Source organism: Somniosus microcephalus, chromosome 15, assembly GCF_052327205.1.
Source record: "Somniosus microcephalus isolate GS21.2 chromosome 15, FLI_Smic_1.0, whole genome shotgun sequence".
Taxonomy (NCBI): Eukaryota; Metazoa; Chordata; class Chondrichthyes; order Squaliformes; family Somniosidae; genus Somniosus; species Somniosus microcephalus.
This window is the reverse complement of record NC_141001.1, coordinates 104,057,213-104,072,713: the sequence shown is the minus strand read 5'-3', so window position 1 is coordinate 104,072,713 and position 15,501 is coordinate 104,057,213. Positions and strand designations below refer to the sequence as shown.

The 15,501-nt window shown below is 43.9% G+C and overlaps 1 protein-coding gene across 4 annotated transcripts in view; it reads right to left on the bottom strand.

The window, feature by feature from the left end:
• Nucleotides 1-15,501, bottom strand: part of ano1a (anoctamin 1, calcium activated chloride channel a) — a 292,742-nt gene that overhangs the window by 56,960 nt on the left and 220,281 nt on the right. For all 4 annotated transcript variants that reach the window (XM_086008194.1, XM_086008196.1, XM_086008197.1 and 1 more), the window contains one exon: nt 13,525-13,670. In XM_086008194.1, the coding sequence (XP_085864320.1) occupies nt 13,525-13,670 (146 nt within the window). The remainder of the gene's footprint in view (nt 1-13,524; nt 13,671-15,501) is intronic.

Here is a 15,501-nt window from a genome sequence, read left to right as displayed (position 1 = left end):
GCAACATCTGTGAAGAGAGAAACAGAGTTAACGTTTCAGGTCGATGACCTTTCGTCAGAACTGGAAAGAAGCTGGAAATGGAACAGATTTTTAAGGAAGTGTAGGAGGTGGGAAAGGCGGGGGGGGGTGGGGATGAAAGAACAAAAGGGAAGGTCTGTAGGATAGAAGGCAGGAGAGGTTAAGCGACAGAGAAATTCAAGGCGAGAGGAGATGGTAATGGGACAGGTTAAGAAACAAAGGATGGCTCTAGATGAAGTGTAAATTGCGCTGGCAGAATGAAAGACAGCTGCCATGTGGGAGAGTAAAAAAGACACAGAGTGTGGATAAAAAATATATATATATGATAGGGGCCAAGGTTATGATCTGAAATTGTTGAACTTTATGTTGAGTCCAGAGGGCTGTAGAGTGCCTAATCGAAAGATGAGGTGCTGTTCCTCGAGCTTACACTGAGCTTCCGTGGAACAATGCAAGAGGCCGAGGACGGTGAGGTCTGAGTGGGAATGGGGCGGTGAATTAAAGTGACAGGCCACCAGAAGCCTTGCCACTCGAGGTCCCCCTTACGGACTGAACGGAGGTGTTCCGCAAAGCGGTCACCCAATCTGCGTTTGGTCTCCCCAATGTAGAGGAGACCGCATCGTAAGCAGCGAATACAGTATACTAGATTGCAAGAAGTACAAGTAAATCGCTGTTTCACCCGCAAGGGGTGTTTGGGGCCCTAGACAGTGGGAAGGGGAAGGTATAAGGGCATGTGTTGCATCTCCTGCGCTTACATGGGAAGGTGCCGGGCGAAGGGGAAGGGGTGTTGTGGGTGATAGAGGACTTGATTAAAAATCTGTTCCATTTCCTGCTTTTTTCCAGTTCTGACGAAAAGGTCACCGACCTGAAACGTTAACTCTGTTTCTCTCGTCACAGATGCTGCCTGACCTGCTGAGTATCTCCAGCATTTTTTGTTTTTATTTCAGATTTCCAGCATCTGCAGTATTTTCTTTTTGTATTAGTAATCCAGAGGCCTGGACTAATGATCCGGAGACGCGAGTTCAAATCCCACCACGGCAGCTAGGGAATTTAAATTCAGTTAATTAAATAAATTTGGAATAAAAAGCTAGTATCAGTAATGGTGACTATGAAACTACCGGATTGTCGTTAAAAACCCATCTGGTTCACTAATGTCCTTTAGGGAAGGGAATCTGCCACCCTTACCCGGTCTGGCCTGGCCTGTATGTGACTCCAGACCCACAGCAATGTGGTTGACTCTTAACTACCCCTGTTATTCAAGAAGGCAGCTCGCCACCACCTTCTCAAGGGCAATTAGGGCTGGGCAATAAATGCCGGCCTTGACAGAGACACACACATCCTAAGAACGAATAAAAAAAAAGTCCCACAATGAGTTAAATGAGCAACCAAATCCCTTTTTGATTGAGGGATAAATATTGTCCGGGACAGCTCCAGGAGAACACCCACCCCACCTCCTCAACCCCCCCCCCCCCCGCCCCATCGTTCTTCTTCCAATAGTGCCATGGAATCTTTTATGTCCATTACACTCAGTTTTAATATCTCATCTGAAAGACAGCACCGAAGACAATGCAGGACACCCTCTGTTCTGCACTGAAGCACCAGCCTAGATTACATGGTCAGATTCCAGGAGTGGGACTTGTACCCACAACCATCTAACTTAGAGATGAGAGTACGACCACCAAGCCAAGCTAATAAGATTAGTAAAATGCATTGGGGCCTTGGTGCTCTATTTATATCTCCCAGGTTTCGTGTGGGTGCAAAAAAGTGAACTTGCAGTGGGAATGCACCACAGGATAATTTGGTGGCTTTGTTCGGGAAGTGATGCGGTGGAGAGGAACAGTGAGCAGCCTTCCATAAGGAAGTGCAAGCAATACTTGTACAGATCACAGAATCACAGAAACCCCACAGTGCAGATAGAGGCCATTTCGGCCCATCGAGCCTGCACCGACACATATCCCACCCGATCCCCGTAACCCCTACACCAGCACATATCCCACCCTATCCCCGTAACCCCATGTATTTAATCCCCCTAACACTAAGGGTCAATTTATCATAGCCAATCATCCTAACCCGCACATCTTTGGACTGTGGGAGGAAACCGGAGCACCCGGAGGAAACCCACGCAAACGCGGGGAGAATGTGCAAACTCCACACAAACAGTCACCCGAGGCCGGATTCGAACCCGGGTCCTTGGCGCTGTGAGGCAACAGTGCTAACAACTATGCTGTTGAAAAGCAGCAGCTTGCTGTTCAGATCTTGGAAATGTTAACTTTTAGGTGGCAGTTATGTGTGAAGTTGCTGCTGATTATTTCTAGGACTGAAAGAATTTTTTAAAAAGTGATAAAAGGTGGGAAAGCAAGTTGTGAGGAGGACACAGAGTCTGCAAAGGCATATAGATAGGGGTTAAGTGAGTGGGGGGAAAAATTGGCAGATGGAACATAATGTGGGAAAATGCAAGGTTATCCACTTTGGTAGGAAGAATAAAAAAGCAAATTATTATTTAAATGGAGACTACAAAATGCTGTGGTAAAGAGGGATCTGGAGGTCCTTGTTCATGAAACAAAAAATTAGCATGCAGGTACAGCAAGTAATTAGGAAGGCAAATGGAATGTTGGCCTTTATTGCAAACGGGTTGGAGTATAAAAGTAGGAAGTCTGTACAGGGCGCTGGTGAGACCACATCTGGAGTACTGCGTGCAGTTTTGGTCTCCTTATTTAAGGAAGGATATACTTTCATTGGAGGCAGTTCAGAGAAGGTTCACGAGGTTAATTCCTGGGATGAAGGGGTTGTCTTATGAGGAAAGGTTGAGCAGGTTGGGCCTATACTCATTGGAGTTTAGAAGAATGAGAGGTGATCTTATTGAAACACAAGATTCTGAGGGGGGGCTCGACAGGGTAGATGCTGAGAGGATGTTTCCCCTTGTGGGGGAAATCTAGAACTAGGGGGCACAGTTTTAGAATAAGGGGGATGAGGAGGAATTTCTTCTCTCGGAGGATCATGAATCTTTGGAATTCTCTACCCCAGAGAGCTGTGGAGGCGGAGTCATTGAATATATTCAAGGTGGAGATAGACAGGTATTTGAGCTACAGGGGAGTCAAGGGTTACGGGGAGTGGGCGGGAAAGTGGCATTGAGGCCAAGATCAGATCAGCCATGATCTTATTGAATGGCGGAGCAGGCTCGAGGGGCCGTATGTCATGTTCTCACTATACTGAAGAGCTAGTCCTCGGTCAGGAATTTCACAAGGTTTTGCTTGCTTGGAGAAAACATAATTTGGGAAGAATTTCTAAGGATGCAGTTTTAATAAACTACCAGCAGGAGACACTACACACATACAGAGCACTACTTCCCCCCCCACCACCCTGACAATTATTTTCCAATGTTAGGACAGAGTGGGTGTCAGTGTCCTGTTTATAACATGCCCAGGAGACAGGGTCTCGCACCAGTTGGCTGCAATGCATTTGCGAGTCAGGTACAACGACAGCGTAAGGCACGATTCAAAAACGTATGGCGCTGCGTTCAGGCTTAATCAAAATCAGAGATTGTGGCATTTGAAGAGTTCTATGGCAGTGAACAGCCATTCCATCTGCGCATACGAGTTGTGGCCTTTTAATACGGTCAAAAGAGCAAATTTCACAGAAGACAAGTCTCTGTGGGAAGATCCAATATCACTAGAAATCGAGTCAAACTAACATACTGCAAAATTACAGATTGGAAATGATCATTTAATAAATTTGATAAACGGCTCTCTATTCACGTCAAACAAACTAATTTTTCTTTCAAGTCCTTTGTTTCTCACATTATTTATGCGAATAGACACTAGCAGGGTCAACTAATAGGATATTGTTCCCTTGGTCTAGTGAATTAGATCATAGATATGCGAGGTCAAGAACCTCTTTCCCATGTGTAGTGTCTCTGGATTAACATCTGGGTATTCAGAGTAAGATTCCAGGAAGCTGGAAATTGCACTAAAAATAGTCCACAATATGGTTAATAGAGCAAAACTTTACATTTTCAATTCCAAGCCCAAATAAAGTGAAAAATAAAGTGGGTATGGATACAACATCCAAGGAAACTGGCGCATAGAAACATAGAAAAATAGGAGCATGAGTAGGCCATTCGGCCCTTCGAGCCTGCTCCGCCATTCAATATGATCATGGCTGATCTTCTATCTCAATACCATATTCCCACTCTCTCCCCATACCCCTTGATGCCCTTTGTGTCTAGAAATCTATCTCCTTCTTAAATATATTCAGTGACTTGGCCTCCACAGCCTTCTGTGGTAGAGAATTCCACAGGTTCACCACTCTCTGGGTGAAGAAATTTCGCCTCATCTCAGTCCTAAATGTCCTACCCCGTATCCTGAGACTGTGACCCCTCATTCTGGACCCCCCCCAGCCAGGGGAAACATCCTCCCTGCATCCAGTCTGTCTAGCCCGGTCAGAATTTTATACCAGAATGGTGCACTCTCCAGGGTTTTGATAGAGTAAATAAGGAGAAATGGTTTCCAGCGGTAGAATGGTCGGTAACCAGAGGACACCGATTTAAGGTAATTGGCAAAAGAACCAGAGGGGAGATGAAGAGAAATTTTTTCACTGAGTTATAGAAACACAGAAGATAGGAGCAGGAGTAGGCCATTCGGCCCCTCGAGCCTGTTCCGCCATTTAATGAGATCATGGCTAATCATCCAAATTCAGTACCCTGTCCCTGCTTTCTCCCCATATCCCTTGATCCCTTTAGCCTTAAGAAATATATCTAACCCCTTCTTGAATATAGTTAATGATGAATTGGCCTCAACTGCCTTGTGTGGTAGAGAATTCCACAGGTTCACCACTCTCTGGGTGAAGAAATTCCTCCTCATCTCAGTCTTAAATGGCTTACCCCTTATCCTTAGACTGTGACCCCTGGTTCTGGACTCCCCCGCCAGTTATGATGACTGGTATGTGCTGTGCTGCCTGAAGAGGTGGCAGAAGCAGATTTAATAAGAACTTTCAAAAAGGAATTGGATAAATACTTGGAAATAGAAAAATCTGCAGGGGTATGGGGAATGGGCAGGCGAGCAGGACTAATTGGATATCTATTTCACAGAGCCGGCACAGGCACGATAGGCTGAATGGCCTCCTTCTGTGCTGTATCATTCTATGATTATATCCACATGACTGCAAACAATAATATTTTATGTGGTCATAACTACTTATGTGCATTATAAATATAATTAAGATCTAATGAGGTGTGTTCTAATCAATGGTTGCTGCGCTCCTCTAATTCTGCCCTCTTGAACATTCCTGATTATAATCGCTCAACCATTGGTGGCCGTGCTTGCTCTGTTGCCTAGGCCCTAAGCTCTGGAATTCCCTGCCTAAACCTCTCCACCTCTCTTTCCTCCTTTAAGACGCTCCTTAAAACCTACCTCTTTGACCAAGCTTTTGGTCACCTTCCCTAATTTTGCCTTATGTGGCTCGGTGTCAAATTTTATGTCTTATAATACTCCTGTGAAGCGCCTTGGGAGGTTTTACTACGTTAAAGGCGCTATATAAATACAAGTTGTTGCTGCTGTTTATATTATGTCTGAAACTTACTCGATAGGCAAGCAGGATTGAAGCACTTTTATTAGACTAATAACCAATACCTACTGCAAAAGGAACGAGATACAGACATTACACTGGTCTAATATCATTTACCACCTCAGGAAAAATGGATTGATTTATAAATTAAACAGCCTTTTCAATTGAGGCTTCCGAACAGGAGTTCTGTTTAAAGTGGGGAACTCATCTGAAATTAGCGAGATATAAAAAAAAGACTTGCATTTCTATAGCGCCTTTCAGGATGTCCCAAAGCATTTTACAGCCAATTACAGGAAACTTTCTGGTATCTGGCATGGACGGGATCGAGCTGGTGCCGGTCTATCAACAATGCCGGAGAATCGAGCGCTATAGTTAAAAAATACGGAGCTCAGCGCTCCATCTAAAGCAACAAACCCAGCTTCAAAACAATCAGTACAGCTTGCAAGCGTCTCTGTAGCTTAGCAACAGCTTCAGTTAGACGCTTGCACAGCCAGAAATGAGTAAAAAAAAAGTAAAAGAAAAAAAAGTTCTGAACCGACTCCTGAATTTTGCCGGTTAACCAACATTTCCGGTTATTTAGTGGCCGGTTAATCGAAAGTTTCCTGTAAATACTTTTGAAGCGTAGTCACTGTTGCAATGTAGGAAACGCGGCAGCCAATTTGCGCACAGCAAGCTCTCACAAACAGCAATGTGATAATGACCAGATAATCTGGTTTTGTTATGTTGATTGAGGGATAAATATTGGCTAGGACACCGGGGATAACTCCCCTGCTCCTCTTCAAATAGTGGCCGTGGGATCTTTTACATCCACCCGAGGGGGCAGACGGGGCCTCTGTTTAACGTCTCAACTGAAAGGCAGCACCTCTGACAGTGCAGCACTCCCTCAGCACTGCACTGGAATGTCAGCCTGGATTTATGTACTCAAGTCCCTGGAGCAGGACTGTGAACCAACCCACAACCTTCTGACTCCGAGGCGAGTGTGCTACCCACTGAGCCACAGCTGACACATATTGACAAGACATTGACTCGGATTTTCCGGGGCCTATGACTGCGTACGCACAGGTACGCGGTCGCAAGAGCCCCACAAGTTCCGGGTTTCTGCGTGCGCTGCGCCTGCACAAAAAACTGGGAACTTGCGATCAGTTTCAGCTCGACAGATCATCCGCATGCATAGAAACTACTGCCCAGTGAATGCCCACAAAACCTGGTAAAAGCAGGCGTAGGTCCTCACAGAATGTAACTGGTAGAATAGACAAGGGAGAACCAGTGGATGTGGTGTATTTGGACTTTCAGAAGGCTTTCAATAAGGTCCCGCATAAGAGATTAGCGTGTAAAGTTAAAGCACACAGGATTGGGGGTAAGGTACTGTCTTGGATAGAGAACTGGTTGGCAGACAGGAAGCAAAGAGTTGGAATAAACTGGTCTTTTTCCGCGTGGCAGGCAGTGACTAGTGGGGTACAGCAGGGATCGGTGCGAGGGCCCCAGCTATTCACAATATATATATAGAGATATAAATGATCTAGATGAGGGAACTAGATGTAATATCTCCAAGTTTGCAGACGACACAAAGCTGTGTGGGCGTGTGTGCTGTGAGGAGGATGCTGAGAAACTCCAGTATGATTTGGACAGGTTGGGTGATTGGGCAGATGCATGGCAGATGCTGTATAATGTGGATAAATGTGAGGTTATCCACGTCGGTGGCAAAAACAGGAAGACAGATTATTATCTGAACGTCAATAGATTGGGAAAAGGGGAAGTGCAACGAGACCTGGGTGTCCTTGTGCACCAGTCGCTGAAGGTAAGCATGCAGGTGCAGCAGGCAGTTAAGAAGGCAAATGGTATGTTGGCCTTCATAGCGAGACGATTCGAGTACAGGAGCAAGGATGTCTTGCTGCAATTGTACAGGGCCTTGGGGAGACCACACCTTGAGTATTGTGTGCAGTTTTGGTCGCCTTATCGGAGGAAGGATGTTCTTGCCATGGAGGGAGTGCAGCGAAGATTCACCAGACTGATACCTGGGATGGCAGGAATGACGTATGAGGAGAGAGTGGGTCGATTAGGCTTATATTCACTGGAGTTTAGAAGAATGAGAGGGGATCTCATTGAAACTTATAAAATTCTAACAGGACTAGACAGACTAGATGCAGGAAGGATGTTCCCGATGGCGGTGGAGTCCAGAACCAGGGGTCACAGTCTAAGGATAAGGGGTAAGCCATTTAGGACTGAGATGAGGAGGAATTTACTCAGCCAGAGAGTGGTGAACCTGTGGAATTCGCTCCCACACAAGGCAGTTGAGGCCAATTCATTAAATATATTCAAGAAGGAGTTGGATATATTTCTTAAGGCTAATGGATCAAGGGATATGGGGAGAAAGCAGGGACGGGGTACTGAATTTGGATGATCAGCCATGATCGCATTAAATTGCGGAGCAGGCTGGAGGGGCCGAATGGCCTGCTCCTGCTCCTATCTTCTATGTTTCTATGTTACCAGCCTAAGGGTGAAAATAAATATTTACATAACATTAAAAAAATTATTTAAACATTCAAAAATCTTTAATATTAGTTTGGGTTATTTTTGGCCCCTTTAGAAATGTTTAACGTTATTTAAAAAAATTACTGTGTTTTAAATGTTTAATTAAATTGTATTTTTATTAATTTTAAACATGTAACGATTTATTTTTATTTCGGTGGTGTGGAAAAAGTGTTTTTTTTTTTTAGGGGATTCCTATTAAGCTTATGGGGATTCCATATGCAAATGGAATCCCCATAAGCATAATGGGAATCTCCCTTTTTTGATTGGTTGGGCCGCATCCCCTCCACGAACTGCATGCGCCCCTGGATACGTGTGCCTTTACGCAGGCCTGCAGGCCTGGGACTGCGAGAGTCCGAAGATACGGAGGCACCAGTTGGTGTGTGCTTTTCTGGCGGACCGGAGGCATTCGCCCGCGGAAAGCCTCCGACTGCAATTTCAGGTCCATTGTCGCTGCATCAGAACATCAGCTCTTCACATGCTCTCTGCAGCAAGTTCCTTTTATTTAATTGAAGATGCAGGAAACTAAAAGCTCCTGGGACCATTCCACACACATGGAGAAGTAGACTGTAGTTTATGGTATAGGGAAAATTAAATCCTGGCAATTGGTTCCTCTTGTACAGAGAAACCCACTTTCAGAAAGTTGGCAAAGCCTCATTATCTACTTGAATGATGGCGTCAGCTTCATGGAACCAGGACCAAGGTGCCGCACTACACCCAGTTCTGTGCCAGCAAAAGACAATCACATCTGAAATAAGACGGCAAGTTTTAAGCTTTGCTCAGAAATATGCAAGCTCGTGAATTTTGAGTCTTAACGGCAACTACACCCTTAAGACAAGCTTTAGAAAACAATCGGGAGCTATCTGTTGCACAGTCCCAAACATAGAGAAAAATTAAAAAAGTTACGGAAACAAAATTCAAGCGTGGAGAAGTAGATCACACAACTAAAAAAGTTCTGAGTTCATCACGGCTAGAAGTGTACTTGCCCATTTCAATACAAGACTTCCTTCTTATCAAAAATATTTATTTCTAATTTTCCTTGGACATAACATTGTCTTAAGTTGGTCAATTTCAATATACCAATTTACAAATTCCATGTCCCAAGAAAAGATAATCTCAGATTAGATAGCATCAGTTGTGGCTCAGTTGGCAGCGCACTCACCTCGGAGTCAGAAGGTCGTGGGTTCCAAGTCCCACTCTCAAAAAATCGAGGCTGACACTCCAGTGCAGCACTGAGAGAGTGCGGCACTGTCAGAGTGTGCTGTCTTTTGGAAACGGCATTAAACCGAGGCTCCGTCCACCACCAGAGCAGGGGAGTGCTCCCTGGTGTCCTGGTCAATATTTATCCCTCAATCAACATCACTAAAAAACAGATTATCTGGTCATTGCCACATTGCTGTTGGTGGGCGCAAATTGGCTGCTGCGTTTCCTACATTACAACAGTGACTACACTTCATTGGCTGTAAAGCGAAAGTAATTCATTGGTGTAAAGCGCTTTGGGACATTCGGAGGTCGTGAAAGTAGTTATATACATGCAAGCTTGTCTTTCCTATTTCCCCCCCCCCCCCCCAAGATAGTAGCTTTTCCTCTGTTTCGAGTGCCAGAAGCATTGGGCCTCAAATTCTGATCAGGATGCTCCACTGGCAGAAGAGCGACAGAGCGCAGCCCAAGTTGGGGGCTCCAGATCCTTTGTATACTAGGGGAGGTCAGCTTTCACCTTTAAAAAAGGCACATCAGCATCGCCAGCGCTGAACAGCCGGTAGCAAAATGGGAGCGGCTGCACGATGCTCAGACAGAGGTGCCCAGGGAGTGCCCATCCAGAAAATAAACTTTTTCTCTATCTTCCGCTCGCAATGGAGTCAACCGAGCAACTTTTTTTTTGGGAAGGTGTTTGATCCCCTCCGGGCTTGATGAACAAGAGTTCTGGGTGGTGGTGGCGGGGGGGGGGGGGGGGGTTCCTGGGCCCTCGGTGGAGCTCATGCCAGCTCTCTCAGCTGGCGGGGATTCCACTGAAGCCTTTGACTGGCATACCGAACCGAATTCCTGGGAACACCCCCAGATACGCACGGCGCCTTGATTTAGGCAGGCTGAAAGACCGAAAAGGCTGGGGTTCTCGTCTCTAGAAAAGAGATGGCGGAGGGGGTGACCTTCCCACATTACAACAGTGACTACACTCCAAAAGTACTTCATTGGCTGTAAAGCGCTTCGAGACGTCCAGTGGTTGTGAAAGGCACTATAGAAATGCAAGTCTTTCTTTCTAATAGAGGTTTTTAAAATTATGAAGGGGTTTGATCAGGTAGACCCAGAGATGATGTTTCCACTTGTGAGGGAGTCTAAAAGCAGGGGTCATAAATCCAAGAGAGTCATTATAAATCCAATAGGGAATTCAGGAGAAACGTCTTTACCCAGAGAGTGGCGAGAATGCAGGCCACACTACCACATCAAGTAGTTGAGGTGAGTAGCTTTTAAGTGGAATCTAGATAAATACATGAGGGAGAAAGGGATAGAAAGATATTCTGATAGGGTTACATGAAGTAGGGTGGGAGGAGGCCCATGTGGAGCAGGAACACCAGCATGGGCCAGTTGGGCCCGAGTGGCTTGGTCCTGTTTTTATGTAATGGTCACCCTCTTGCACTCAACACCTGAAAATGACTCAGTTGTAAAATAGGGTGGAATCCTGGTAGAACTGGGTTCTGTGCGGTTTTCAAGAGCCTCCTTCCAACTGATCTGCCAAGCTTCCACCCAAAGCCGAGTCGGAATTTTGGGCACATTATAACTCAGTTGCTTATTTTATAATGAGGATTTTGCAGGAAGAACGATGACCTAAAGTTCAGATGAGAAAACTCACTCTTCCCTGCATCCATCATATTCATTTCACTGCCCCTTTGTGCATTTCCTAATTCTACTTTGACTAGATTTAACATTTTACCAGCCTGCCTGAAGTTATTCCATGTTTAGGTCCAAAGTGTGGTACCCCCTCCCTCCAAATAGTAATTGGTCAATTTGATGATCTGATTGAGGTTTTTTAAATATGTTAAAAGCATTCGATAGGGTAGATACAGAAAAACTGTTTCCTCTGGTGGGGGCAATCAAGAACGATGGAACATAATCTTAAAATTAGAGCCAGGCTGTTCAGGAGCATAAATCAGGAAGCATTTTTTCCCCCACACAAAGGGTAATAAAAATCTGGAATATTCTCCCCCCAAAACAATGTGGATGCTGGGATAATTGGAGAGTTCAAGACTGTGATCGATAGATTTTTGTTAGTTAACGGTATCAAGGGACATGGAGCAAAGGCAGGTAAATAGAGTTGAGATAGAGATCAGCCATGAGCTGATAGAACAGGCTTGAGGGGCTGAATGGCTGACTCTTGTGCCTCTTTCTGGTCTGGCTCTGTGATTGATCACATCCTGAAAACACCACTAGCTGACAGATACACATATAAAAAGGGTCACAACAGTTTATTGAGAAAACCCAAATGAAGGATCAGGTCAACAAGGCAGGACACCATTAAGCTTGATAAAAGACAGACACAAAATGAGGTAGATCACGAAGCAGTGATAAGATGATGCCAAAGCTTAGGTTCTGAATGCTTGTAGATTTTAAGAGGGAGGAATGAGGGAGATTGGTTACTCCATAGTTATGAGGTCTTGGGAAAGCATGAGTTAGCATAGATTTACAAGCAGCATTGGTTTCAACACAGTGAGAAGTCCGTGGGTGGGTAGAAGAATATGCAAGAGTATTTATACTCTTCTAATCTAGGTCCAGAATAATAACTTCTCACCACTGCCACTAACAGCACCAACGTTAAGATAGCATTGCTCATGTAAAGGTGAAGGGATAATTACTAGTCCTAGCCCCTAGCCAGGCGTTCACTTTCAACTAAAGTTTGAGGTAGCCGAATCCTAAAGACGCTTAATCGGGTCCAACGGTCCGGACTATCTCTCCCTAAAGGAAAGGAACAACTTGAAAATGTTACCGTCCTCCAGATAGCACTTATAATAAGTTTAGCTAGACTGTAATGTTCCGGATATTATGAATGTCCGAAAAACTCCGCCAGAATTCTGCAACTCCTCACCAGAGTGTACAGAGATTGAGTTCGCGAGTTTGATACAGAAGTATTATGTGAGGCAATTCTAAAAATATATAGATTTATTAAAGAACCGACATATAATTTACAGTTGGTGAGTCAATCGCAACATTAACAGTTCCAAAAAAAGAAAGCTTACAATTCTATTATCAGAGAACCTACTCTCAAATCTCAACTTCACTACAGTTTTACAGTTCTTAGTGTTTTATTCAGGATATCCACCAAAATCAAATACAGTACCTTTGATCCCCAAGGTACAAAGAGTTGGAGACTTACAGAGCTGGCTCTGAAGCCGGGAATCACTTTACCTCTTTAAAGCGAGTCTACTATCCCATTTGAGAGTTCAATATTTGTACCCTTTTCCAGTGGTATTTCCTTTAAGGTTTTCTGCTGATGTAAGCTAATTATCTTGTCATTTTTCTGCTGACCCCTGCAATTCTTAGTCACCTCAGGTGGTAGCATTACAGAATTATGTCTCTCCTCTAGGTGTTCTAAGTTTATTAAAAACGGTATAACAGCAGGTGCGCTTTACTTGGTATCATTTTTATGAAGGCAGATGTTTGTTACTTTTATGTGCTTCTTTACGAGGTGTAAATTAGAACACCTTATACAGGGTGAACTATTGTCTTGTTACCAAAGGTTCAGATGGTCAGGAGTCTTTAACCTTCTGTTTCAATAAGGTTATTGATTCAGTGTCAACAACTTCTCTTATCTCTATAGCCAGAATGCTATCACAGCTTTTTCATAGTTCGGTTTCTAGATTTCCAGACCCAGTTTGTCTTGTTTTAATAAGGCCAGAACTCTTTCATAGAATGGTGTATTTTTCTGAATAGGTTATATCACTTATTCCTTCACAAAGGAACCTTTCAGCACTTTACCATAGGGTGAGGTGGCTCCCAAGCCAGAAGTAAAGGAAATGAATGAAACGAGAAAGGCTAAAGGGCATGATCGAGGAGATTGTGGGATTTTTAAAATTTTTTATAAAGACAACGAGAGACAGGCGAGTTGAAACAGTTTTGGAGGTATTCCCAAGGACGTGGGTGTGATTGTTGAACTATTTGCTTTTAATGATGGTTAAAAGATAGTGGAGCAGAGTTTAGTATAAATGGCAGTGAATGAAGTCACTACAGATCACTCACGACTAAACTAAGTAATTAATGCTCTTATGAAAAGTTTTTTTTTAAAAATTTGTTGGACAGAAAACAATGGCAATGGCCATGGAGAACAAAGGTCTGAATAGACTGTTACCTGATTATTATTTCTTTTTTTGTACTCATGCAGCACAGCACATGAATGTATTATACTGCAACTTGAAGAAATATACTCACTCATTTCCATGTATTCGGGAGTCAGGCCAGCAAATGGCTCCAAGTTGTAGTCCGATTCATATTGCTGGGGTGTCTTGCAATTACTATCGGTTTCCAATTTGGCCTCTCTTTTTGCCTTCATATATCGTAGTAGCTTCTTAAATTTTCTGAAATATATAAAAAGGGAGTACAGTTCTATTATTAACAGCTGCACAGATCTGTTGAAACCAGATACAAGATTCAACAGCGTGGCATGCTGGTGCATCAAGGAAGCTAGCAAGTCGCCCATTGCTTCCCATGTAAGATGTTGATATATAATTTGTTGTCGGGATGAGAGGGGACAATGGCAAGGCTGCATTTATTGCTCATCCCTAGTTGCTTGCTAGGCCACTCCAGAGGGCATCAAGAGTCAACCACAGTGTAGGCCTGGAGTCATGTGTAGGGCAGAGCTGGTAGGAGTGGCAGCTTCCCTTCCCTGAGGGTCATTAGTGAATCAGTTAGACTCTTGACAGAATGGCAGCTTTTATGGTTATTTTTTTCCCCCATGGTGCCAGACCACAAATAACCAGATTTATTGAATTCACTTTCACAGCTTGCCATGATGGGGTTTGAACTCTTAGTCACTGGGGGTACTAGTGCAGTGCCATAACCATTGGGGGTACTAGTGCAGTACCATAACCATTACACTGCTGTGCCCTATGTTGTTCATAGCTTAAGAAAGAAAGACTTGCATTTATATAGCAATTAGGATTGCTGTTGTAATGTAGGAAATGCAGCAGCCAATTTGCACACAGCAAGCTCCCACAAACCGCAATGTGATAATGACCAGATAATCTGTTTTAGTGCTGTTAATTGAGGGATAAATATTGGCCAGGACACCAGGGATAAGTCCCCTGCTCCTCTTCAAAATAGTGCTATGGGATCTTTTACGTACACCTGAGAGGGCAGATGGGGCTTTGCTTTAATGCCGCATCTGAAAGACAGCACCTCTGACAATGCAGCACTCCCTCAGCACTGCAGTGGAGTGTCAGCCTAGATTTTGTGCTCAAGTCTCTGGAGTGGGACTTGAACTCTCAACCTTCTGACTCAGACGAGAGTGCTACTCACTGAGCCACAGCTAACACTGACAAAGAAGCGGAGACCTGGTATACCTTCATGGGATGGAGTGGGGGCCGGGGGGGGGGGGGGTGAAGGGAGAAACAACAAGTCTTTCTGGGCTTTTCCTCATTTGCCTTCACGTAGCGGACCAAAAAGTTGCATCGAAAGAGATCTGACCATTGCTTTGGCAGAGGGACGCTGTGACATAGGAAGATGTCAAGGTTGATGGTGTATTTTGTTTGTACCCAATAAAAAATAAAATGCACAACATGAATCAAGTAAAACTGTATTTTATAGTCGAATCTGTGCATGCACCCAGTAAAAGAATAGATAATCAGCCTTTTATGTAGTGGTGACTGAGTTGAGGAAAATTATTTTTGCCTCAATTGATTACATCTAAAACACTGGACAGTGAATGACCTACCCAGCATTCTTTTGGTGATGGAGTAGGGATTATAAACAGATCATTAGAGGTGAATATGTTTCGAAGTTTTAAAATGTAATCACTTGACATTTTATTTTACAGCACAACGATTAATAGAAGGAAAATAAATCAATTTATCAAGGCAATAAAGTCAGGAAACCGAAAACTATTTACATCTGAAAACAGCCTTTAGAAGCAGCTGAATGGATTGGAGCCAAACTAAACCATTTGGGAATGGCAATCTCAAATTACTGAATGCTCACATGAATACTGAAACAAAGGGTCTTCTTAACCTGGAGTGTGTGTGTTTGTGAAACACTCTCTTCTCATTGCTCCTGGGGCCTGTATTGAAATGTAAATTTAGCTTCCTGATTTATGAAGCTGTAAGATTTCTCCTGGTCAGAGAATGTGGTTTATTTTCCTCTGTTAACAATCTGTATTCAAATATGTAAATAATATTGATGATTTATGTGGTG